At 38.6% G+C, this 24,727-nt stretch overlaps 1 protein-coding gene and 1 pseudogene across 1 annotated transcript; one reads left to right on the top strand and one right to left on the bottom strand.

The window, feature by feature from the left end:
* The window catches only part of LOC143387018 (von Willebrand factor A domain-containing protein 5A-like), a 52,981-nt pseudogene extending 30,970 nt beyond the window's left edge, over positions 1-22,011 (bottom strand).
* A 44-nt stretch (positions 22,012-22,055) lies between these two features.
* Positions 22,056-22,985, top strand: LOC143387004 (olfactory receptor 10N1). Its single transcript, XM_076841720.2, has one exon. It carries the CDS (start codon positions 22,056-22,058, stop codon positions 22,983-22,985), a length of 930 nt encoding a protein of 309 aa, XP_076697835.2.
* Positions 22,986-24,727: the final 1,742 nt, after the last annotated feature.

The raw sequence follows: 24,727 nt of genomic DNA, 5'->3' as shown, positions 1-24,727 counted from the left end.
TTTTGATTAACCTTAAAACAAGCTATCACAATCATAAAAATACTAAATAAAAATTATTCTTCATTTTGTTATAAGGGAGCATCTCTGCTGATTTAGATATTTTTTCTAACCTCAAGCAAATTAAACCTTTCCAAACATAAAAAATCTAATACAAAATAATAAATTTTTAGCATTTCTATTCTGATGAAATATCTATAGAAGCTTAGATTGACTTGCAAAAATTTAGACAATTTCAGAATTATGGAAAAATGGTAAAAGTAATACAAAGAATCCATGTACACCCTTTCTTCAGATTCACTAAATGTCATCTTGAATTAAATTAGCTTTATTTCCTTCTTCTTTTCTTTCTTTTGTATATGTGAACATAGTTGCATAGGTATTTGTTTCTGAACCAAGGTAAGTTGTAGAGATGATTTATAGACATGTGCTCCTTTTCTAATATATGTCTGTCTAATCTATAGACATGCTTTCGATTTTACTTATTTCAATAATGTTCTTTAAGTCAAAACAAACAAACAACAAAGGCCAGGATCACATATTGTGTAAAGTCATTTCTCTTTTGGTTATTTTCATTTAAAAGAGCATATGTTTTCCAGAAAGTAGGAATATTTTTCAGTTATGTAGGGATCCAGTCACCACTCAAAAATCTTGCGTGTTCGTTTTATCATTCATGTGTGAGTTTTGCCTGAATCAATTAGACATGCTCTTTAACTTATAATTGGGATCTGTCCCAACAGACCAGGTTAAGTTGAAAATATTTAAAATTTAAAAATGCACTTGTTTTAGTTTTTATGTAGAGTGTCCCCCAAAGTCTCATGTGTATAGAGGTGGGACTTTTAGGCAATATTTACATCATGAGGCCTTTGACCTCATCAGTAGATTAATTCATTGATGGCTGAATGGGAGGTGGAACTCAGTTGTAGGAAACACACCACTGGTGTGACCTGAAAGGGCTTATCTTCCTTCAGGTCCTTCCTCTCTCCCTACCTCTCTCTCTCTGTGTCTCTTTCTCTTTCATTTCTAGCTGCCATGAACTGAGCAGCTGCTGCCCCGACCTGTGCCGGGAGCTGAACTTAAGATAGCTTGTGTGAATTTGTAGGGACACCAAATAAAACACAGACACAATGTATCTTTACATAAGCTTCACGATGGCTTTTCCACTCTTGGCCTCAGGCTCCCCAAGAGGGAGAGCAAGAGAAAGTCAAGAGAGGCTGATGAGAGAGAGAGAGAGAGAGAGAGAGAGAGAGAGAGAGAGAGAGAGAGAGAAAGCGCTGACGTTTGGGGACACTTGTTCTTTAGAAAGTTCTATCCAAAAAAGGCCAGAAGGGGCAGGGCTACAAGAGACAGGTGAGTGTGACTCAACCATGGGGGCACATCCCACAAAGAAGACCTTCTTACTATCAGAGATAGACCCCACTTTAACCAGAGCAAATGCAGTAGTTGGTCAGAATCTGAGGCATCAGGACTGGAAGAGTGTGGTCATTCATTGTGACTCCCCACAAGCAGCTTACCTCTGCCACCCTCATGATGTGCTGCCTTATGTCAGGCCCAGAACAATAAAGCCAGGTAAGCATGGATGGAAACCTCTGAGACTGTGAGTAAAAATAAGCTTTTCCTCTTTGATCACAGCAACACAAAGCTGACTAATGACACTTAACACACCTACCTCATTGAACATCATAGCTTTGCCTTGCCTGCCACAAATGTGCTCAGAATACTCACAGTAGCCTACATTAAAAAAAAATCATCTAACACAAAGCCCATCTCATAGCAAACATCAAATATATTGGGAAGATGGTGGGCAGGCTCTATCTGGCAAGTGCAATCTCTTGCTGAAACCCTAATATATATCAACCAGCTTCAATGAAACTGTCAGGGCAGTAGCTACTCTGACCAGAGGGACAACAAAGATCAGGGACTCACCCATATCATCCCAAATGGTTGGGCATAAACATTGAACTGCTGACCCCTAGAGATGACAATAAATTATTGAGAAAGCATGTTAGCAGATACACCAGGATGCAAATTGCAGCTCGTAAAGGCCTTATCTACTGCAGACTATAGCAAGTGCTTTAGGGACTTAAGAGCCTGGTGGAAGAAAGGAAAGAGAATAAGGATGAAAAGGATAGCTACAATTAATTGAATGTTAATTATGCATCAGGTGGTATGTGACATAGCACATGTGATGCCTAAATTTTAATCCTATTCTAGAATATGGAAATTATTTCTCTTTCTTTCCACATGAGGAAGCTAAGACTAAGAGGTTTCACAATATAAATGTAAATGAAGGAAATTGTAGAGAAATGAGACCCTTGAAGAAGGGAATTAGAAAAGTGATGGCACCAACTGGGATAGAGGGACTTAGAAATAGAGCAAGAGACATCTTCTCCTTTGCATGTTGATAACAGAATATCAATTTGACACTGTTCCACTATCCATTACACATATTACATTTGTTCTTTCTCCTCTGGTCTGTATCCTTCATGTGAGAGATACTCTATAGTACTAAAAGAGGTCCTGGAACACAGACGTGGGGTCTCAAATATAAGAGCCAAAGCTCTTCCTTTTCTCTGTCTGCTGTCAACACAAAAGCTTCACACTCAGGGGTGGGGTTGTGGCTCAGTGGTAAGATGCTCGCCCAGCATTTGCAAGGCCTTGGGTTCGATCCTCAGCACTGCATTAAAAAAACAAAATAAATAAAATAAAGGTATTGTGTCTAGCTGCAACTAAAATATAAATATTAAAAGAAAAAAGCTTCACCCTCTTTCATGCTCTCATCCCTGGGCTTCCAGTTAGTAGGGCTAAGTGACATCCTCTAGAAACCATAGTGGATAAATTAATAAAAGGCCCAAAGCAGCCACACTAAGAACATAGCCTAAGTTTTGGGTGGAAAAATACATGCTGGAGGCAAGCTGGGCTCCTGTCCTGATAGTAGTGTCCCCCACCATTTTGCAAACTTGGTCTGGATTGCCCACCTCTGGACACATGGATTATCCCTCACCTTGAACTGTATCCTTTTCTTGCCTGTGATGAACTCAGAAGTGCCCTCTGTCGCCCTAGCAATGCTACTTTTTGGTACCAGGGATTGAACTCAGAGGCACTTACCACTGAGCCATATCCCCAGCCCTATTTTTTATTTTATTTAGAGACAGGGTCTCACTGAGTTGCTTAGTGCCTTGCTTTTGCTGAGGCTGACTTTGAACTCATGATCCTCCTGCCTCAGCCTCCCAAGCTGCTGGGATTACAGGTGTGTGTCATCACACTTGGCTATGGCAATGCTTTTTATTAAGCTGGTGAAGTCGCCTTCTCCAGTGCCAAATGAGAAACATCTGCAATTATAAATGAATGGAGGTTAGACACAGGCACTCAAGAATCCACTTATAAATTAGCACAGATGCTCAAAAGCATACAATGAGACAGTCTTCTTTTTTGACCAAAAGTATGATAGTTATTGTTGCTTGAGCATATTCTATAATCTGGAGACCACATTAAATGTTTTAAATTAATGGTACAATTTAATCATCATTATTCTTCTTACAGGCTAGCTTCTGTTTCTTTTCATGGATAAGGCAATGGGCCCCAGCTTATTTAATAAATCTGTCTAAGACTACATCCTTATTAAATAGAAGGGTGGCATGGGAGTTCTGGATTGACCACAAGATTCCCATGGCAGATCAAGAAATAGATAGAAACCATCACTATTTCCAGCCTAAGGCACTGTATCTGCCTAACATGGCCATTCCCAGGACATGGAAGTTTGCCTCCTGTTCCTCTTACTAGAAAATTCTCATCCTGTCCTAGTCCACAATTTTGTTTCCAACACAGAACTGTCTATAAACAGAGAATACAATGGTAATACTAATACAAGTATTTTTAGAACACATGAAAGAAATATTTTTTCACAGTATATTAACATGCTCTAAATATGGCTTCTGTATCAATATCTTTTATTTTGGGTTAATGAGTCATCATCCCCAAATAGAGTGAGCTTACACTTAGGAATAATGCTCTTAACTTGTGAGGACCAGACTTCTAATTGTAGTGATGTACCTGGGGTCCTTCACATGAAAGTTTAAAGTTTGCCAGAACCTTGATCATGTCACTTTCACATTAACAACATGATCTTTGAACTAAAGCCTGGGTTATAGAATGCTTGTGTGTATAGTTAAATGTTTTTTTAACATATAAAACAAAATTGAAGAGTTTTTATTGATAGCTGTCTTCCTATAATTCACAAAAGTTTTTCATGTGGATGATAATAAAAATAACAGAGTAACAGGAAAATTTAAATACTAAAATATTTGTGTGAAGGACAATTCCTAATGCTTTGCATAGTTTTATTCATTTAACTCTCATAATAAATGTATAAGTAATATTAGTATCACAATTTTCAGGAAAAGAAATGTTTAACAGAGGTTAGTAGATTTTTCCAAACATGTAGCAAGTAGAAGAAGTACAAATCACATGTATGGTTTCTTAACACATTATGACTTTATAACAGTCAAATATGACTAAAACAAATTGCTCTGTGGTGACTTTTGGTCGCAGCAATGCTAGAGTCTGGTATTTAAATCCAGTAGAGAAACAGGGAAGCCATAACAAACATATTTTTTTGGTAGTTTACTATTATTTTTTGACCTGTGGATATGGATTTTATTTTTTTAAATGTACAACAGCAGAATGCATTACAATTCTTATTACATGAATTTTATTTTTTAAAATATATGACAGCAGAATATATTACAATTCTTATTACACATATAGAGCACAATTTTTCATATCTTTGTATAAAGTACATTCATGCCAATTCATGTCTTTACATATGTACTTGTTTTTTTGCATTACAATTCTTTTTACACATATATACCACAATTTTTCATATCTCTGTTTGTATATAAAGTAGGTTGACACCCAATTCATGTCTTCACATATGTACTTTGGATAATGATGTCCATCATATTCCACCGCCCTTGCTAATCCCCTGTCCCCTCCTTTCCCCTCTCTCCCCTCTACCCTATCTAGAATTCATCTTTTCCTCTCATGCTCCCCCCCCACCCCACTATGAGTTAGTCTCCTTATATCATAGAAAACATTTGGCATTTGTTTTTTTGGGATTGGCTAATTTTACTTAACATTATCTTCTCCAACACCATCCATAACCAACACATTTAATAATTTGTTTGAAAATATCAAATACAGTGAGACAATTCAATCAACTGTCTCCAAATACAATGAGAAACTAACAAGACTGGGAAGAGAGGAAAACCCAGTGCAATGAGCCTGGCCTTTGGTGTCGGTCTACACTTTGAAGCAAGTGGCAAGTGACAAATGGATGGCTGAAACCTAATCTGCTTCACAGAGGTGAGAGAAATATCAGGGACTGAGACTTCTAAAGCAGAATCATCCTAACCTCAGATTATTGAAAAGAACCCTACAGGATTATACCTGAGAGGTAGAGGAGTACCAGAAATAGACTGGCCATCACAATGATGAAAGTTCTCTAAAATTTGTGTCGTTCTCTCTAAGTTTTGTGTCATTCTCTAAATGTGAATTCTGTTTAAAATACTTATAAAATTAATAATTTACTATTTAATTTTCTTTTCACAATGCTTTAGAAAAATGGATACTAAGTTTGCTTTTTATTGATATTTTATAGAAAATTGCTTTCAAATTTTGTAGAGGAAAAAAATATTGTTAGTGGGTAACTAAAATTCTTGAGTCAGGCTTTTCTCTGCACGCAGTGTCAGCAGTGGTCTGAGGGGGCACTGCAATTCACATGGCACTGCGTGGGTCCTCTGACCACAACACAAATCACATTCCTTTCATACCTGTGTTTCTTGCTATTACCCGGAGCTTTTTAATTATCCTCAAGATATCAGTAACTTCTCCATGTGTGAAGACAAAAAGGTGTAAAAAGAAAGAAAACTTCCATCAAGCCTCTGTCAAACTCATTTTTAACATGCCAGAATTCTCTAATTACACTGTTTCATTTCAGAGGCTGTGATGCCTTTCTGAACAGGTCCAAGCTACCTAGTGTTCCACAGTCACTCTCAAGGTGTCCTCACAGGGTCTGTTCAGAACACTGGGGATTTGTAGTTCCTCCCCTTTAAGCTTAATCAAAGACCTGTGGGTCACTCCACACAAGCAGATCCATCCCATGGAGCTAATGAAGGAGAAAAATGCCACCTGTTGTTTTACCTCTTTACTATATGATAGAAAACTGCATTGCGCACCATATTTCAACAATACTGCATTGAAGCTCAGGGCCAGAGATTCTTGAACAGTTTTCAGTCTCTGCCCTTCCGTGACTTCTGCTCCAATTCCTACCTGTGGTGGCAGGGATGACCTGGGATGGAAGGTCTCCTGTGAATGTCCTTGATTGGTTTCAGGATTTCCAGGTCTGCACACATAAGCTAACTCTTTCTACTTCCTCTTCATGATCTACTGATTGTACTTCAGTACTTGGTGGCATGATGCCAGCTCCATATAGTCCACTCCTGAGAAACCCCATCATATAAAAATCCTACTGACAGCCCCAATGTCCAAGTCAATTACATATTATCTTCTTTCCCAGTCTAGTTTCTACCTAATAATTTTTTTTTGACTCTATGGCCTTTCCAGAAAATTCCAAAAGTATGTCTGATAGGAAGATCCAAATCCATAGATGTTAAAATAGCAGCCATAGGCAAACTCTTCAGCAGCAGAAATAGTGCTTTCTGGAGGTGAAAGAGGATGGGGAGACTGAGTGCCAGGATGTGAGGCATACAGACCCTGCCAACCTAACTCTTTAGAGTCTAGATCATCATCTTGACTTATGCCACTTTACCTTTCATATTCTCAGCGTGGTTGTGCCAGCTGTTTGTCAAGCAGTCCTAAAGCTACAAATGAACCCTAATTTAGCCCCTTGGATTCATCCTTACTTGAATATGTGACTCAGAGAAAAACTTATTTTACCTTAGCTCTCTCATATGTGGCTGAGACCCTTCCTCCCCATTCATTGGAAACCACATTTTCTGTGAGCAGTCAATGAGAAACCCAAATTTTCCATGAGGCATTGATGCCTCAACCTCTGGGATATTCAGAGAGAAATTCACTATTACATATGAACCACCCATCAAATTATCTATACAGAATACATGAAGCCACCAGTGCTAATCCAATCAGAATTACTATTTGTAAACTACATTTTTTTCCAAGTGTTTTTTTCCTTATGTAAATTTGTTGTTATTGTTATTATTTTTGGTACCAGGAATTGAACCCAGGGGCACTTAACTGCTGAGCCACACCCCCAGCCCTTTTTTCTTTTTTCATTTCAGAGAGGGTCTTGTTTAGTTGCTTAAGGGCCTCATTAAGTTACTGAGACTGGTTTTAAACTCATGATCCTCCTGCCTCAGCCTCCCAACTTACTGGAATGACAGGCTTGCACCACTATGCTTGGCTGTAAAGTTATTTTGTAGTTAAAATTTGTCTTTATAACTCCCTTTTATCTTAACTTTTATCCTTTAGAGGCCTTTATTCAAATTATTCCCATCTATCTATTTACAGTAAATACTGTACAATAACTCATTGAGTTGCACATGGCATAGTACATATATTTAGGCACTGTCATTTTCATTGTTTACTAATAATTGAGATGGCAGGAAACATACAGTGTATATTTGTACTTTTATTATGATTTTTTTTCCTTAGGTAAAAGCCCCAAATTAGAATTACCAAAATAACCATTTATTTTGACATATATAGACAAAATTCTGAAAAGTTTCTTATCAAATTATTTTGTATAAAGCAATCTGTGAAATGTGAAAAGTCACCACACCTTTTGAAGCATTAGGCATCACCACAGTTGGAAATCTAAGATGGTTTCAAAGGTAAAAGTGTCACACTATTATTTTTATTTGCCTTTCTGACATGACTCATCATGCATGACAATGATGAGTCATACATATAAATACTGTGTTTTCTGTTGTGAATTATTCACATCCTGTACCCAATTTCTTACTACTCTATATAAATCTGCCTAAAGACAATAGCACAGGATAATCCCAGGCCTGGACACTTTGCATGCTGAAGTGAAGCTCTTTCAGTATTTCACGTTGATAAGTTCTCCTGCTGCTACACAGAGGGAATGGAAGTGAGAATATTTGAAGATGATTCCAAGATAGAGAGTTACCTCCCAGGAGGCGACCAAAAAGGAAGAAAGAAAATAACTGGCTTCTTAGGCATCCCTATCTCCACAGCTACTGGGGCGAGGGAGGGCTGTGCACCTGATTGTAATAAATCAGAAGTTCTACATCCCTGTCAAACTTGTGTCCTTCAACCCATGGAAATCTGAGTTGAGGACCTGCAAGGGAGCTAGGTTAGGTACTCTTTGCTGCCTGGAACTGAGGTCAGAGACAGGTTTCCTCCACCAGTGAACACGACCAGGAACAGAGGGAAGAATCAAGAGAAGACTCAGCACATTAAACTTGGGTGAGGAGGAAGCACAGTGCAGCTCCATCTGGGTTAACAGGGAAAAGAAAGGACCACCTGGGAAAGGTTGGACAAAGTCAGGACCCAAGGAATAGGGTTCTGGGAATACCAGTCCTCTCTTATTGATTACGTGATTAGAAGTCTTATCATCTGCAAGGAACTCAACAGGATTTAAGGGATAGTTGGAGTGAACTCTCTGGATGCCATGTTGGGAGCTGATGGTCACAACCATGCTGAGTGTGTAGGGCAGTTCCTTCAAGGCATCTACAGGAGTTTTCATATCAAGTCATGTCCCCAAGCTATCCTACAAATAATTAACTTAGTACTGTTTCTCTTGCTATTACTTTTAGCATCCCTATAAATGTAAGGGAAATTTCCCAGTTATGCCACCACTATTCTTTAAAGAGGACAGATACTTACCAGAAAGATAGTATCTAGGATTCAGAATGGCTAGGAGCAGGTAGCACATGGCCCCATGAGCTTCCTGGGGCAACTCCTGTGCATACTTCAGGGTGAGCTCCACTTTCAACCCAGGCTAAATGTTCCCCACATTCCAACAGAAGTCATCCCCAGAGTACCTGTCTTCATCCAGTATGTAGGCATGGAGATCCAGGACATTGCTTCTTCACAGGTCTTTTGGGCCTAAAAATAATATAATGAGGGATGAAAAAAAGAAACACAATATGAAGAGACTAGGAGCACAGAAAACAAAGACTGTTGGAATGGCAGTCTATGGATTTTGACATGTTCCCAGTTACAGTTGGAATGCCTCAAATTGATTTCCCCAAAAATGATTTTCAAACATTAGCAGTTAGAAAAAAAGTGCAAGAAACAGTATTCAAAACCAGCGTTTTCTGTGAAGGTGTTTTTTGTAGCAATTATAAAGACTGTGCAGAATGAAAAAAAGAGAAAATACAGTACTCATCCTTCCTTGTACCTCCAATTTGTCTTGCAGTTCTGCCACAATTTTCTTCCCATCCTCCATGGCCTTAAAGCTATAGATAGCAGAGTCCTCATTCATAGGGAACACAAAGGAGGGATTCAAAGGGACTTTCTCTTCATTCTCATAGTTTTAGGTTGTAGACACACCAGCCACAAACTTGTGGAGGGACAAGGTCACAGAGATGCTCTTCACTGTTCAGTATTAAAGAGTTCAAGAAGCTTCCTGCAGGCCAGGAATTGGGCTATGTTCCAAGGATATATTGTTTAGTAAGAATCACTATTTGGGTTTACCTGGCTCCTTTTGGAGACTGATTAGGTCACAAGATGGCAGTATGCTGATACAACTTGGCTGTGGAGACAGCTGGTCACAGGGGTATGGCATGATTCTCTCTGGCAAAAAAAAAAAAAAAAAATACATTCAGAGGGTTAATGTTGGAGCTAGGAAGTAGGTAGGTAGAGAGAAAGGCAAGAAGATATGGATACTAAGCCTCCTTCTGAATGCCAACCACAGGTGGGCAGGCGGTAAGATTCACCAAGTGCCCACTAAAGAGGAAGTCTCTACAACACCTTGTGGCTGCTTTAAACAGCAGTGCCATGTAGTCAGAAGTATGTTCAATACTCTCTCACCTGCAGCCCCTGCAGGCGACAGAAGCTGGGTTCCCCTACATGGAGTGGGCTGGCTGAGAAATATGGTGAAAAATCACACAACCCAGAAAATAGTTTTAAAGAGCGAGGGCTAGGGGGTGGGACGTCCACACATTTATATGGCGGAAATTCAAAAGCTTTTTAGAGAATGTTCTTAGCCAATTAAGGTAGGGGGTGGGCTGTCCAGTTCCCAGTGGGTTATGCCCAACTCCAGAGACAAATATCAGTCTTCTTAGCCAAGTGAAGACAGAGGTCATGAGCATTGTGCAACCCAAGAAGTAGGAGGAGTGACAAAATAGCTTGCAATGCCAAACCAAAATCTCCTTGGCTCCAAGGCCCAGTGAAGAAGCTCAAATAGCTTAGGGGAGGCTCCCACAATACTCCTTAGAATATAGCATAGGTGTCATAACCTTAACCCTCCTGAACCTTAGTACTATTTTTCTAAAATAAGAACAATAAAACCTGCATATCACATATGACTTATGTGTGAACTTCCTACACTAATGCACTTCAGAAATGTGTTTAGCAATACCTAGGGTAAAGACTGGCCACAACAGCTGACCAAGGCCAAAGCCTTGAGTGTTAGGCAGCTGGGAGGACAGAGGGCTTCTCTCTGTGCCAGGTAGCTTTGTCTGTGTTGGACACTGGATATGCAAGACTCTGGCATAAAACAAGTCAAAAGCAGGCAGGGAAGGGGAGGAGCAAGTGAGCCCAGTGGACCACCTGTTGCAGGCAGAAGTAGAGAGCCTGAGCGCAGCCAGGAGGAGATGTGGGCTGCACAGTGGGGCCTGCACAGAAACAGAGTGATTTATCTTTACATTTTTAGTCTTAGAAAATGGGCAGCAGCAGTCTCTTGAATTTCTACATAGATGGGCTTAGAGGCTGCAATGATTCAGTTGTATGGAGGCTTAAAGCCACATTTCCCAAACAGAAACTTACATAAAATTGAGAAAACATCACTTATCTCAGAGAAAGAGAGAGGGAGGGAAGTAAAAAGCGATGGAGAGAAACAGAGAGGAAGTAAGGAAAGGGAAAGGGAGCCATGGGGATTATCAGAAAGTGGCTACATGCCCCCTCCAGGCATCCCCCCAAGGTTCCCCTAAACAGCCAAACCTGCAGAAATCCCTGGGGACACACCCCAGGGCTAAGTCCCACACCTCTGGCACTTGCAACTACAGTAGGCACCAACAGACCGGGGGCAGGGGAAAGGAAGGCAGAATGGGAGGCCCTCAGGCCTGAGGTGCAGGGCTGGGAGTCCCCCAGGGCAGGCAGCAGGGTCAGCTACCTCCTCCTGAGGTTCCCAGGGCTCTGAGCTGATGCAAAGTGAAAGCAACTGTGGCTAAATTTCCCTGAAGCCCTGCCCCCTTCTAGGGACCAGTAATCAAGTGGGGACCATATCACTAAGGGATCAGTGGGAAATTCTTAAAGGTCTGAACTTCTTTCCTCTGGATCCAGAGAAAAGTCTGAGAATTGAGAATGTTGACTTACCTCTGCCTGATCTCTCCAAAGGAACTGTTAAGAGGACAGGCACAGGGAAGGGGTTTGTTTTTTAGGTGAAAAAGGTGCAACAGTTACATCAGTAATAATATAAAAAAAACTATATATGTGTAAAAATATATATAGCTATATATATAACGTATAACTACATACATATATATATCTGTAACAGACTTTACCAAAAGCTTGGTGTGTACTGGCCCTGCTAATGTAATACCAAGTTAGGAAGTTGGGTTCTCATGAATTTGAGGAATGAAATCCACAAACACAAGGATGAGAGCAAAGTAATAGAATTTGTCAGAGTAATAGAAAGAAAGCAGAGTTCCTGTAGGGGAGGGGCCCCAAGAGAGGGATGTTAATGGGTGACTGTTGTCTAGGGGCTTTTAAAGTCATATTTGATGGTCCAGTGAAGGTGATTGGTGGGATAAGTGCTGCTGGCAGGGACCAGTCAAACTCTTCAAGCTCTAAGCTTAATAAACCAATTAGAAATACATAATTTCAATGCCTGATTTACATAATTAAAATGACAGGTTTCATATGGTGTTTTTTGACACCTCAATTAAGAAGTGGAAGCAGTTCAGATAGGGGTATGCTTGTGGTCGGTCATTGCTAGGGGTGAGGGCAAGGAGTGCTGTGGTTGAAGCTTTCATAAACAGAAACAGGGGTTTTAACCCAGAAGTCACTGTGGCAAACACAGGGTAGCAAGCCATGGAATGTCTTTCAGAACCAATGTCTTCTTTTGGTTTGATGATGTCCCCCTCCTCATTCCTTCTCCAAGGCCCTTATCTTGGCTTCCTATGGGGCTCTATCTTCCTGTATCACTTCTAGGAACATTACGGGCATTGTATCATTGATTCCTCATCTTTAATGTGAATTCTGTGTCCCTACATTCTACCTAGAGGTAGGGCCAGCAACATACTTTGTTGAGGTAGCATCCATTTTCTAGGGATCCTGCCTTCCAGGTATGGTGACTTGTTTGTCTCATTGGGATGGTAAATCAAGTGTTTGATAGAATAGTTTAAGTAGAATATCTTTTTAAGTCAAGAATATCAGTGCTCATTTTCTTGGTGTGGGGTGGTCCTAAGATGGCTGGAGTTGGGCTACCTCACTGGTACTTCCAGCCAGCTCTGTTTTGTATGTAGTCAAGGTCATAAGCACCCTGATGCAGCATATGTACTCAAGGTCAAAAATATCTGCTGGTGAGCGTGCACTTATGAAGGTATTTATGTAACCTGTTGGCACTGGGCCTCCTTTGTTTGGCCTGAATATAGAAAAGGTCTATGGAAAGATGCAGGAGTCTGCTGCCACCTTCAAATAAAGCATGTCCACAATTCCATCACCTCACATCTTATCTCACCTGCAGGATCCTGAATATGGTCCCCAGGTCTGAGCCCTGCAGGACACCTGGCTGAAGGACAGTACACATGATCAAATTCCTTGTATCCTCTATATTTCAAAAGAGCCCACTTAATCTGAAACTTAAAGAAAGTCATATAAATGTAGAGAATCTGTGTTAAGTATATACCATGTGTGTGGTTATCCAGCTTTGATTTGGGTCTCTGTCATGTATTTGTTGTGGCATTTTTTTTCTCCAAGTATTCATTCTTGAATCTGAGAAATGAAGATAGTGGTGTAGCTAACTCCCTCGGTTGTTTCTACGATCTAATGGATCTTAATGGGTGGGAAAGTAAATACACACACACACACACACACACACACACACATACACACGCGCACACACATCTGTATACATATAGAAAGCACTATATAAGAACAAATTTTATTTCATAGCTTCTAAATTCTGGTGCAGATATTTATTAGTACTGCATATGCCAAATTAATTTGTGAGAAGACATGATTTACTTATCTGGGTAAAGAGTATAAATTTTCTTTCTCTTAGCTGAAGATTCTGGAAAACAACAGAGAGAAGCTAGAAAAGTGAGAAGAGTTCATCATCTGATCTTGCTGGGATAAAAGCACAGAACTAAAATTTTACCACAGACCAGACATGATAATCTGGTTGGAAATAACTGAATCAGGAAACACACTTATGTTGCCGGTTATGAGAAAGAAAATATTTGAAAAGTCCCTACACCTGGCACAATAAACCAGTAAACAGGCAGGACTTTAATAAAGTTCTGTTGGTATTCTATTTTGTGTTTATTTATTTACTTTGTATTTATTCATATTTATTTAAACATGATATACAATTTCATTCTCTTCAGATAAAATAGTTAATGAGTCCAATGATCAAATTTATGAAAGAGAAACACATAATTCAGTCTTTGAATCCCATGTTTTTACTGGGCTTCTATACACAAGGCACTGTTCTACACATTGACATTATGGCCAACAACAAGACAGACAAAAATCCTCAACTGGAGTTCACACTATAAAGGGGAGGAGGAAAATTCAATAAATAAGCAAATAAACAAAGGAGAAAATATCCAGTAATAAAACACTTAAAACAAAATATCATGTGTGTTTAAACATGAGATATGTTCTGAGAGGCGATTTCTTCATTGTGAGACCACAGAGTACACTCACATAGACCTAGATGGTCTATGTTAATTACCAGACATGGCCCCTTAATACAACCAAGATATTCACTGAACAGACAAGGTAGTAGGCTAGAGCTAGCATAACACAGAACATTGTTTTATTTAAAGGTATTTTTAAACAAATAGTAGGAATATTCTCTGAAAAGAACAAAAAAGAATATAATTTAGTAAATATATAGCCAACGCTTATTCATCTATAGTTACCGTCAAGTACTGTGTACCCTCCATAATTGTATGTGCTGTATACAGTACATGTACATGACTGGCTGTGCAGTAGGCTTGTTTCTACCAGAATCACCCCTCCTGAGTGATACATTGATACATTGTGCTATGATGCTATGATGGTTAGAACAACATTTCACTGGGAAATGGGAATTTTCACCTCCATGACTCTCTTAGGTGACACCATCATAGATGTGATTTGGCCAGTTGTGGAGGGACTGGCAATCACATGAGTGTAGTGCAACACAAAACAAACAGAGACTACTTCAGTGAGGTATCTCCACACAAAAGTCTGTCCTGATGCTTCGGCCTTTCTGAATATTCTTCAATATTGATAATCAATTTTTTGTAGATTAGTAACCAAACCAAGTGCAGCTAATTCCACAGCTGTTCAGAATAAAGGCATTTCCCAGCAGCCTTAAAGCAGGCGTCACCATGCAATTGAGTTCTGGCCCACGGGAAATGAGAAGCCACAAGAGACAGGGAATAGGGGAAAATTGGAGAAATGGAAAAATAGGCAGCCAAATTCCCCCAGGCTTATAGAGAATAAAAGTTCAATGAGATATCTGCCCCAAACAGGGAAGTGGATGGTCAGGTGAGATTCACAAGCTCTTTGGTTCCTAATTCCTTGGAAGATGATCTTGATTACTGTGTATTAACTTGTAGCTCTAGAACTGTTTCATCATTCAGCACTTAATTGCTCCCTGTGCTCACAGAGCTCTTGCTTGTGGAGTCTTGGGATATATCACAGAGGAAGCTTCTCTAGAGGGACCTTGGAGCCATTTAAAGTCCCAGAGATGTACAAGATAATTTTGTTTCCACTAACTTGGAGGAAATCACTCTGTCACCTAGCATGTAGAGAATTCACTTTCTGTTTGCAAATGAAAAAAACCACTTGATGTTGTCACCTAGAGAATCCAAGCTCAATTCCATGGCATCTAGGGAAGAGACACATTTGGTATGTAAAGTTCCACTGCCCTATTAAAAAAAAAAGTAAGATAAAAAGAGGGAAAATTGTATTTTTCTTTGTTGAGCCAGTATGACCTTCTTGATCATGTAAGTACTTGGAAATTCTCCCCATGTTTCTCAAGTTTTGCCTTTCAACCTCATTCTGAATACTTGTGGTGTAGAATGCATGACTCAGGGCATCAGTTTCTGATGTAATGGTCAGGGTCCATTCCCCATTTCCTCTCTCTAGCACACAGCATGCATGAATATATTCCTTTATTAGTTTTTTTTGCTCTCTCCTAATCAATTCAACATCTATCATGTTGAGAATTGCTGAGAATTAAATATTAGTTAGATAAGTTCAAAATAACAATAAAACAAAGATATTAAAAAATTTTCCCAATTTCTTTCTTATTTTCTGAGAAATGAATAAATTTCTTCTTAAATTCTTCCAATTCTATCTCCTTTTCCTGAAATGTATTGTTTCCCAAGGTTTGACCTCCAGTCTTAGTTTGTGATGGCCTTATCCTGTCTCCTTTAGTGATGTCACTGAGCTTGGGACAGAACTCGCCTCTGAATGTAGGTACCTTCCAAGTCCATCAGCATGGGACTTCCATAATAAATGTATAATGTAATAAATGTTTGATCATTTTATTTTGTATCTAATGTATCAAAACGTTTTAAGAACATCTTTATATTTGATCTTCATGGTGATGTAGATATTATCTTATTTTTCGAAAACCAAACATTTATTGGGTGCCTACTGTGTTCAAAGTACAATTTTGAGAACATCCCACATGCTAGGGAACACCATTGTAGTGCTGGATGTTAAAGTACTGACTTGTGGGGAAAAAATGAGGAGCCAATGAAGAAAGCATATTCAGTCGTTGGCCTGAACTTCCCCATTTTACCCTTATCATTATGTTTAAGTTATTAATTTTATCTCTTTTTACTCTCAAAGTGTCCTGGGTGGAATGATGAGTTTTGACTTAGTACTTAAGGGTGAGATTACCCGTGCGGGGGAAAGCTTTCTGCTTTGTACAGGGAGAAGCAGCACTGTAGAGATGATAAACTACTAGTCCAAAGTCACACCACCAAAAAAAATATTTTTGAATCTGGGCTTTTAAACCTTGAATTCAAAATTTTCTAGCTATGCCATGTTGTATATTTCATAGAAAAATGTTAGACCTTGGGCTGGGGATGTGGCTCAAGCAGTAGCGCGCTAGCCTGGCAAGCGTGCTGCCCGGGTTAGATCCTCAGCATCACATACAAAGATGTTGTGTTCGCCGAAGGCTGAAAAATAAATATTAAAATTCTCTCTCTCTCTCTCTCTTTCTTTTTTTTTTTTAATTAATTTTTATTGTAGGTTGTTCAAAACATTACATAGTTCTTGATATATCATATTTCACACTTTGATTCAAGTGGGATATGCTCTCCCATTTTTACCCCATATACAGATTGCAGAATCACATCAGTTGCACAACCATTGATTTACATATTGCCATTCTGGTGTCTGTTGTATTCTGCTGCCTTTCCTATCCTCTACTATCCCCCCTCCCCCCTCCCCTCCCCTCTTCTCTCTCTACCCCCTCTACTGTAATTCATTTCTCCCCCTTATATTTTTCCTCCTTTCCCCTCACTTCCTCTTGTATGTAATTTTGTATACCCCTGAGGGTCTCCTTCCATTTACATGCAATTTCCCTTCTCTCTCCCTTTCCCTCCCACCTCTCATCCCTGTTTAATGTTAATCTTCTTCTCATGCTCTTTGTCCCTACTCTGTTCTTAGCTACTCTCCTTATATCAAAGAAGACATTTGGCATTTGTTTTTAAGGGATTGGCTAGCTTCACTTAGCATAATCTGCTCTAATGCCATCCATTTCCCTCCAAATTCTATGATTTTGTCATTTCTTAATGCAGAGTAATACTCCATTGTGTATAAATGCCACATTTTTTTTATCCATTCGTCTATTGAAGGGCATCTAGGTTGGTTCCACAGTCTTGCTATTGTGAATTGTGCTGCTATGAACATGGATGTAGCAGTGTCCCTATAGTGTGCTCTTTTTAGGTCTTTAGGGAATAGACCGAGTAGTGGAATAGCTGGGTCAAATGGTGGTTCCATTCCGAGCTTTCCAAGAAATCTCCATACTGCTTTCCAAATTGGCCGCACCAATTTGCAGTCCCACCAGCAATGTACAAGAGTACCCTTTTCCCCACATCCTCGCCAGCACTTGTTGCTGTTTGACTTCCTAATGGCTGCCAATTTTACTGGAGTGAGATGGTATCTTAGGGTGGTTTTGATTTGCATTTCTCTGACTGCTAGAGATGGTGAGCATTTTTTCATATACTTGTTGATTGATTGTATGTCCTCCTCTGAGAAATTTCTGTTCAGGTCCTTGGCCCATTTGTTGATTGGGTTATTCGTTAACTCATTGTCTAATTTTTTTAGTTCTTTGTATATTCTGGATATTAGGGCTCTGTCTGAAGTGTGAGAAGTAAAGATTTGTTCCCAGGACGTAGGCTCCCTATTTACCTCTCTTATTGTTTCTTTTGCTGAGAAAAAACTTTTTAGTTTGAGTAAGTCCCATTTGTTGATTCTAGTTATTAACTGTTGTGCTATGGGTGTCCTATTGAGGAATTTGGAGCCCGACCCCACAGTATGTAGATCATAGCCAACTTTTTCTTCTATCAGACGCCATGTCTCTGATTTGATATCAAGTTCCTTGATCCACTTTGAGTTAACTTTTGTGCATGGCGAGAGAAAGGGATTCAGTTTCATTTTGTTGCAAATGGATTTCCAGTTTTCCCAACACCATTTGTTGAAGATGCTATCCTTCTTCCATTGCATGCTTTTAGCCCCTTTATCGAATATAAGATAGTTGTAGTTTTGTGGATTGGTTTCTGTGTCCTCTATTCTGTACCATTGGTCCACCCACCTGTTTTGGTACCAGTACCATGCTGTTTTTGTTACTATTGCTCTGTAGTATAGTTTGAAGTCTGGTATAGCTATACCGCCTGATTCACACTTCCTGCTTAGCATTGTTTTTGCTATTCTGGGTCTTTTATTTTTCCATATGAATTTCATGATTGCTTTCTCTATTTCTACAAGAAATGCCGTTGGGATTTTGATTGGCATTGCATTAAACCTATAGAGAACTTTTGGTAATATCGCCATTTTGATGATGTTACTTCTACCTATCCATGAACAGGGTATATTTTTCCATCTTCTAAGATCTTCTTCTATTTCTCTCTTTAGGGTTCTGTAGTTTTCATTGTATAAGTCTTTCACCTCTTTTGTTAGGTTGATTCCCAAGTATTTTATTTTTTTTGAGGATATTGTGAATGGGGTGGTTGTCCTCATTTCCATTTCAGAGGATTTGTCGCTGATATACAGGAATGCCTTTGATTTATGCGTGTTGATTTTATAGCCTGCCACTTTGCTGAATTCATTTATTAGCTCTAATAGTTTCTTTGTAGACCCTTTTGGGTCTGCTAGGTATAGAATCATGTCATCTGCAAATAGTGATAATTTGCTCTCTCTCTTTCTTTAAAAAAAAAAAAACAGAAAAATGTTAGACCTTGAGTTCAATCTTCTACAAAAGCTGTCTTAATTTTTATTATGGGTGTCCCGTAAATTACTATTTAAATTATCATACTTGATTCCAGGTGTCTCAGAGGCTTATGAAACTCTCTGGTTGTGAGTCCAGAAATAATAAGATGGAATATTTGGTGATTTAAAAATAACATTTGAAGTTATAAAAATAAATATTGTTTTAATTGTTTTTAACTAAAATTTCAATCTGCCATAGTATAGTTTTCATGAGAAATTTCTTATAGGCTTTCTGTACTTTGAATTTGTATCTTAAAGAAGTCATGGGATTTTTGCTTAAGCCTCAAAAACATGAGTCTTCTCTCCCCTTGTGCATCATGATATCATGTTTAGCATAATTCATAATTCACTGTTTTGAATGAATTTGAGTGGGGCTTGCATGTGAACAATACAGTAGGCACTTAAGCAGTGGTCCCCAGTCTTCTCCCCTATATACATATTTTTGAGCCCCGTCAAAATCTCCTCGGAGACCAAAGGGTATTCTTTGAAACTTCCCCAAACTGTGCTATCAATGCCAGCTTTGCGCACTCTCATATTAACCCAGAACAGCAAAAGAGTGTCTTTTCTTTGGCCAGAATGACATAGTAAATAGCAGTCGCTTGAATAGCACTAAATAGCATCTGCAAAATGTCAAACATTTTATTAGGTGCCTCATGAAACCTTACTGTGTTTAATCTACTGAACAACCCTTAAAATATAATATGATCCCTATTTTTGGTATAAGTAAAATGAAGGGAAATCAGAATCAAAACTAATAAGCAAAAAATAATCTAGATTCACAACTAAATGTTCCCATCTAAAAAATCTTGTCTTTTCTAATCACATTCCCTATTATCTCCTCTCCTCCAGACAGCAGTAAAATTCTTTATCATTTCCAAAGTGTATCACTAATATCATCATATTTAATCTTTATAGCAATTCTTGGAGGGAAAATTATCTGGATTAATAAATAACAAGTGTTTATTGAGCATTAATCATACATCAAGCACCATTATAGCAATGTCCCAGAGTTTCAACACTATTTTCCCATTCACTTAATCTATCATAATTTCAGGCACCTGCCTACATCTCTACATATCCTTGGCATTTTCACAGCTGAAATATCATATATTATTTTGAAAATGTCTCTCTCTTGTTAAACATCTTTTCATAGGAGTGTGTTAAAAAAACTACATGGCAGTTACCATGTTCTCCCTCTCTGTTAATTGAGCCTGACTGAATTGTTCAGAGACCTCCAACTAGGCCTGTGTAGAGGTCGATACTTCAGAGCATGGGCGCCACCTAGTGGCCACACTCTCTCTTAGGTTCTGTACAAATACAAACTGGTTTCAAGTTTAGATGATCCTCCACAGGGAAAAGACAACACTAGTACAGGGGGAAAAATGTAAAGAATGTCATCTTTTTTTCCAACATGAAACACAAAAGGTCCTAAGACTCAAAGAGCCCACCAACACAATACTCGTAGTCTCTAGAGACTCAATGCCATGACAGCAGGAAAGTAAATAAGTTGCATTAACATTTTGTGACAATATTCTGTAATTTATTATCTCATGAACCAACATGCATGATCAAATATATCTTAAACAGGCAATGGTGTGTGAATAGTTTTGTCCTATTTCAGGTATTTTTACATTCATTGCTTTTCATGTTCTCTTCTTTGTGTTGCAGAACTTTATTCTTGACTCTCCGATGTTCCCTGTACTTGGGAAAGTTCATTATCTCCCCTTGACTCTCAATCTCCATCTATCTTTTACATTTTTTCACTCCAGCAATAGACAATGAATGAGTGATTGCCAGTAATTATGAGGATGGTCAATTCTCATCCCATTTATCCTAGATGAGGAATTAGAAAACACTGCACTTAAGTGAAAATCTGAATTCCTTTCATTGTGCATGGAATGTAGACCGAAATGCAGATTCACTGCAATGATTGCATTCTCGAATTATTATAAAAGACTGATAATTGTCTTAGGACAAAATATTCATTTTAGAGCACTTGAAAATTTGATTCCAATAATAAATTATAGTAGATATAGTATTCGAGAGATACAGTGATGAACATGCTCTGTACAGTATTTATTTATAAATATTTGACAGTACTGTACAGTATATTTATAAATCTGTGAAGAAAGTTAATTAATGCTAAATATTCTTACCATAATTATTATTTATAAGTACAAATTTTTACATAAAAAAATCCCCAAAAGTTGTAGTAATTAAATATTTTAGTTTTATGGCTCTAAGTTTTCAAAAAATTACACTATTAACAATGTTTAACTATCTCACATTTGTATTTGATATATAAACAATTTAAGTCCCCAAGTATATTCTACTGGTAAGTTATTTTCAGTAAAATAACCATTTTCATATAAGAAAATGTACAAACTACCTGGGAGCAGTGGCACATGCCTGCAATCCCAGTGGCTCAGGAGGCTGAGGCAGGAGGATTACAAGTTCAAAGCCAGCCTCAGCATCTTAGTGAGGCCCTAAGCAACTTAGTAAGAACCTGTATCAAAATAAAAAATAAAAAGGTCTGCGAATGTGGTTGCATGCTCCTAAGTTCATTCCCTGGTACCAAGGGAAAAAAAAGTTTAAACTAAGGAACATATCAAATTATCTAATTAGAATGTTATTCAGACAACCCACATCCTATTGCTCCTTGTCATGTATGGTTATCCATTTTTCTAGTCAGATATGTGGGTACCCAAGTTAATTTTCCTGAATACTTAGTCTATCAGGAGACATCTTTGAATAACTACAATACGCTAAAAGGAATACAGAAAATCAAGCTTCCAGGTCAGATAATTATAGGGAATTCATATTATATGGTGTGTTAAGGACATTAGTTAAATTGTGCTCTCCTGCTTTATATTGATATTTTTTGTTCTCTTAATCCACCCTTTATTTTACCTTGTTAGTGTTTCAGTTTTGCTTTGTATTCATGGGTGTGAAGGAGCATGCCTTCAGTTGTGAAGTGGTAGGTAGACTTTGCTAGCACCTAAATCTCTTTGGACTAAAACTCCTAATTCTCATTTTCATCATTAACTTTATGTTTACACAAAATTTGTTGACAATATGCACAGTAGTGTTGTGTCTGTCATAATCAGCCTCCACATTCATGTCTTCATGTTCTTTGTGAAAACCCAGAAGAGCCTTCCAGCAAGATGGGAAATCACAGCTTGCTGAATGAGTTCATCCTCCTGGGAATCCCCCAGACGGAGGGACTGGAGACTGTGCTCTTGGTCATCTTCTCTTCCATCTACCTCTTCACCCTGCTTGGGAATTTACTCATCTTTACAGCAATCATTTCATCCTCCACTCTTCACACTCCCATGTATTTCTTCTTGGGACTTCTGTCTGTTTTTGACATGTTGTTCCCTTCTGTAACCTGTCCCAAGATGCTCTTTTATCTCTCTGGTCTGAGCCGAGCCATCTCTTACAAGGGCTGTGCTGCACAGCTCTTCTTCTATCACCTGCTAGGCTCTACGGAAGGATGCCTGTATTCTGTAATGGCTTATGATCGCTATGTTGCCATCTGTCACCCACTAAGATATATGCTCATCATGAAACCTGCAGTCTGTGTCAGCTTGGTCACGGTAGCCGTGTTGGTGGGGTGTGTCCATGCCACCACACTGACCTCCTTTACCTTTCAGTTAACCTACTGTGGCCCCAATCAGGTGGACCACTTCTTCTGTGACATCCCTGCAGTTTTACCCTTGGCTTGTACTGACAGCTCTCTGGCCCAGAGGGTGGGCTCCATTAATGTTGGCCTCCTGGCTTTAATGCTCTTATTCAGCGTTTGTGTCTCCTACACTCACATTGGGATTGCCATTCTGAGGATTCGTTCAGCAGAGGGCAGGCAGAAGGCTTTCTCCACCTGCAGTGCCCACCTCACTGCCATCCTCTGTGCCTACGGACCTGTCATCATCATCTACCTGCAGCGCACACCCAACCCTCTGCTTGGGGCCGTGGTGCAGATACTAAACAACATTGTCTCCCCCATGCTGAACTCGTTGATCTACTCCTTAAGGAACAAAGAAGTGAAAAGGTCCCTAAAAAAAATGTTCCGAAATGTGTTTATTGTTCAGGAATGAATTATGGAGATTGTATTGGATTTAAAAATTTTAATGTGCCTGAGCACCAATCTTCCAATGCCCTTCTCTTAAATAAATATCTACATAATAAGAAACTTTGTCTGGAAGGCATATATTTTGTTTGCCTATAAATGATTTTCTATCTTGGTATGTATCTGTAGTTGCTGAGATCTCGTAATTAACTCTTATATTATTCTCCATTCCTTTATCCTGGGTAAGAAGTCCAAAGAGAATAATAAGTAGCCGGAGACAGATTTCTTGTCCCCATAATGGGCAGTCAATTTTGCCTGATTCAATAAGGCTGTCTCAGAAATTATCTCCCAAAATCCTGTCTGTGCCAATTCATATCCAGTTATACTCTTGTTCTACTTGCAATTAATTTGTTTTATTTTTACCTTCAATCATTTCATTATCTCTATTTTGCAAAGTATCACTAACATTTATAGAATCTGACCTGTGTCCTAGGCTCTGTGATGAAATTTTCCCATCTATCATCTTATTTGATTTTCACATTACCCCCAAAACGTAGACTTTACATTTTCTATAAAAGCCAGGCTTCAGCCAAGTCCTCTTAATTCTTCCCAAGTCATGGCTCAGCATCTGCACTATGCTGCCAGTGTTCTCATTACTTTTTAATGAAAAGGTGTGGGGAGGCCTTCCCACCCAGAATAGACTTGAGAATTCTACATCAATTTTCTCAGATTGCAAGGAGAAAGAAGAAAACTATTTTCTGAGGATTGCACTAATATTATAGCTCTTTATTTTCATGACATTGCAGCCATTTATAGTTTTTATATTCCACATTAAATCACAAAGTTCCCATCCTTTTTTAAACTATTAAACAAACCAAAAAATACTCTGTAAATCTCAAATTAAAACTGCGGTTTCCCTTAGCAAAAGACTGAATGAGGCAAAGAGGACAAAAACTGTCCTTTCAAGGACAAATAAATAATATGAGAGGCAGTATGAGGTTTTCATGGCCCTTCCCGACTGCAAAAATCCAAGATCACAGTGAGGCTTTTTCCCACACTTTATAAATGTCTGTCCTAGAGGAAGTGCTGGATTCAAACTATTCCAGTATCAGTTCACTGTTCTAATGGTGAATATTGGTGTAAGAATCCACTTGCCTTGACACCTGGTAAAGCCTAGATAGTGTTGGTGGACAAGTTTAGACCATAAGCATGTTTACTTGTTTAACAGATTTCTTTTCCAGACAATGGAAATGTTCATAAGAAGAAGGCTTATGTTTGTTTGTTTGTTTTCAGTATTGTATCCAAAAGACACAGTCCAATGATTTAATAAGCTTCCAATGCAGATCTCTTGAAAGAATGTGTGAATGGATAACACTTAAATCTTCAAATGATGATAAAAAAGGATATTTATTGTCAATGAGATAGCAATATCAGTTAAACTACTAGGATACAGAATTACCAGCATTAGCCAATTCTGTCATATATCCACATTTACATAAGATTGAAGAAAAATGAAAGTCAAACTGAAAGACCACTTTTTTTAACACCTTCTAAATCAATGCTGCATTAACATTCATTGAGAAAATCAATTTATTTAGAATACCTCAAATCTTTCCTATATCTAAAAGTGTTAGGTAGGAGCTAGCAATGAACAGTGAAATGCATGGCAAGATCATAGGCATTCTTTAAACTAATTTAGGGTCTTTTAAAACTACTTTCAAAGTGGATAAGAAATCAAAGGGTGGCATTTAATTTTTAGAAAATAAACAG

The sequence above is a fragment of the Callospermophilus lateralis genome, chromosome 2 (genome assembly GCF_048772815.1).
Source record: "Callospermophilus lateralis isolate mCalLat2 chromosome 2, mCalLat2.hap1, whole genome shotgun sequence".
Lineage (NCBI taxonomy): Eukaryota > Metazoa > Chordata > Mammalia > Rodentia > Sciuridae > Callospermophilus > Callospermophilus lateralis.
The sequence above is the reverse complement of the archived record's forward strand: the minus strand, read 5'-3'. Positions and strand labels throughout refer to the sequence as shown.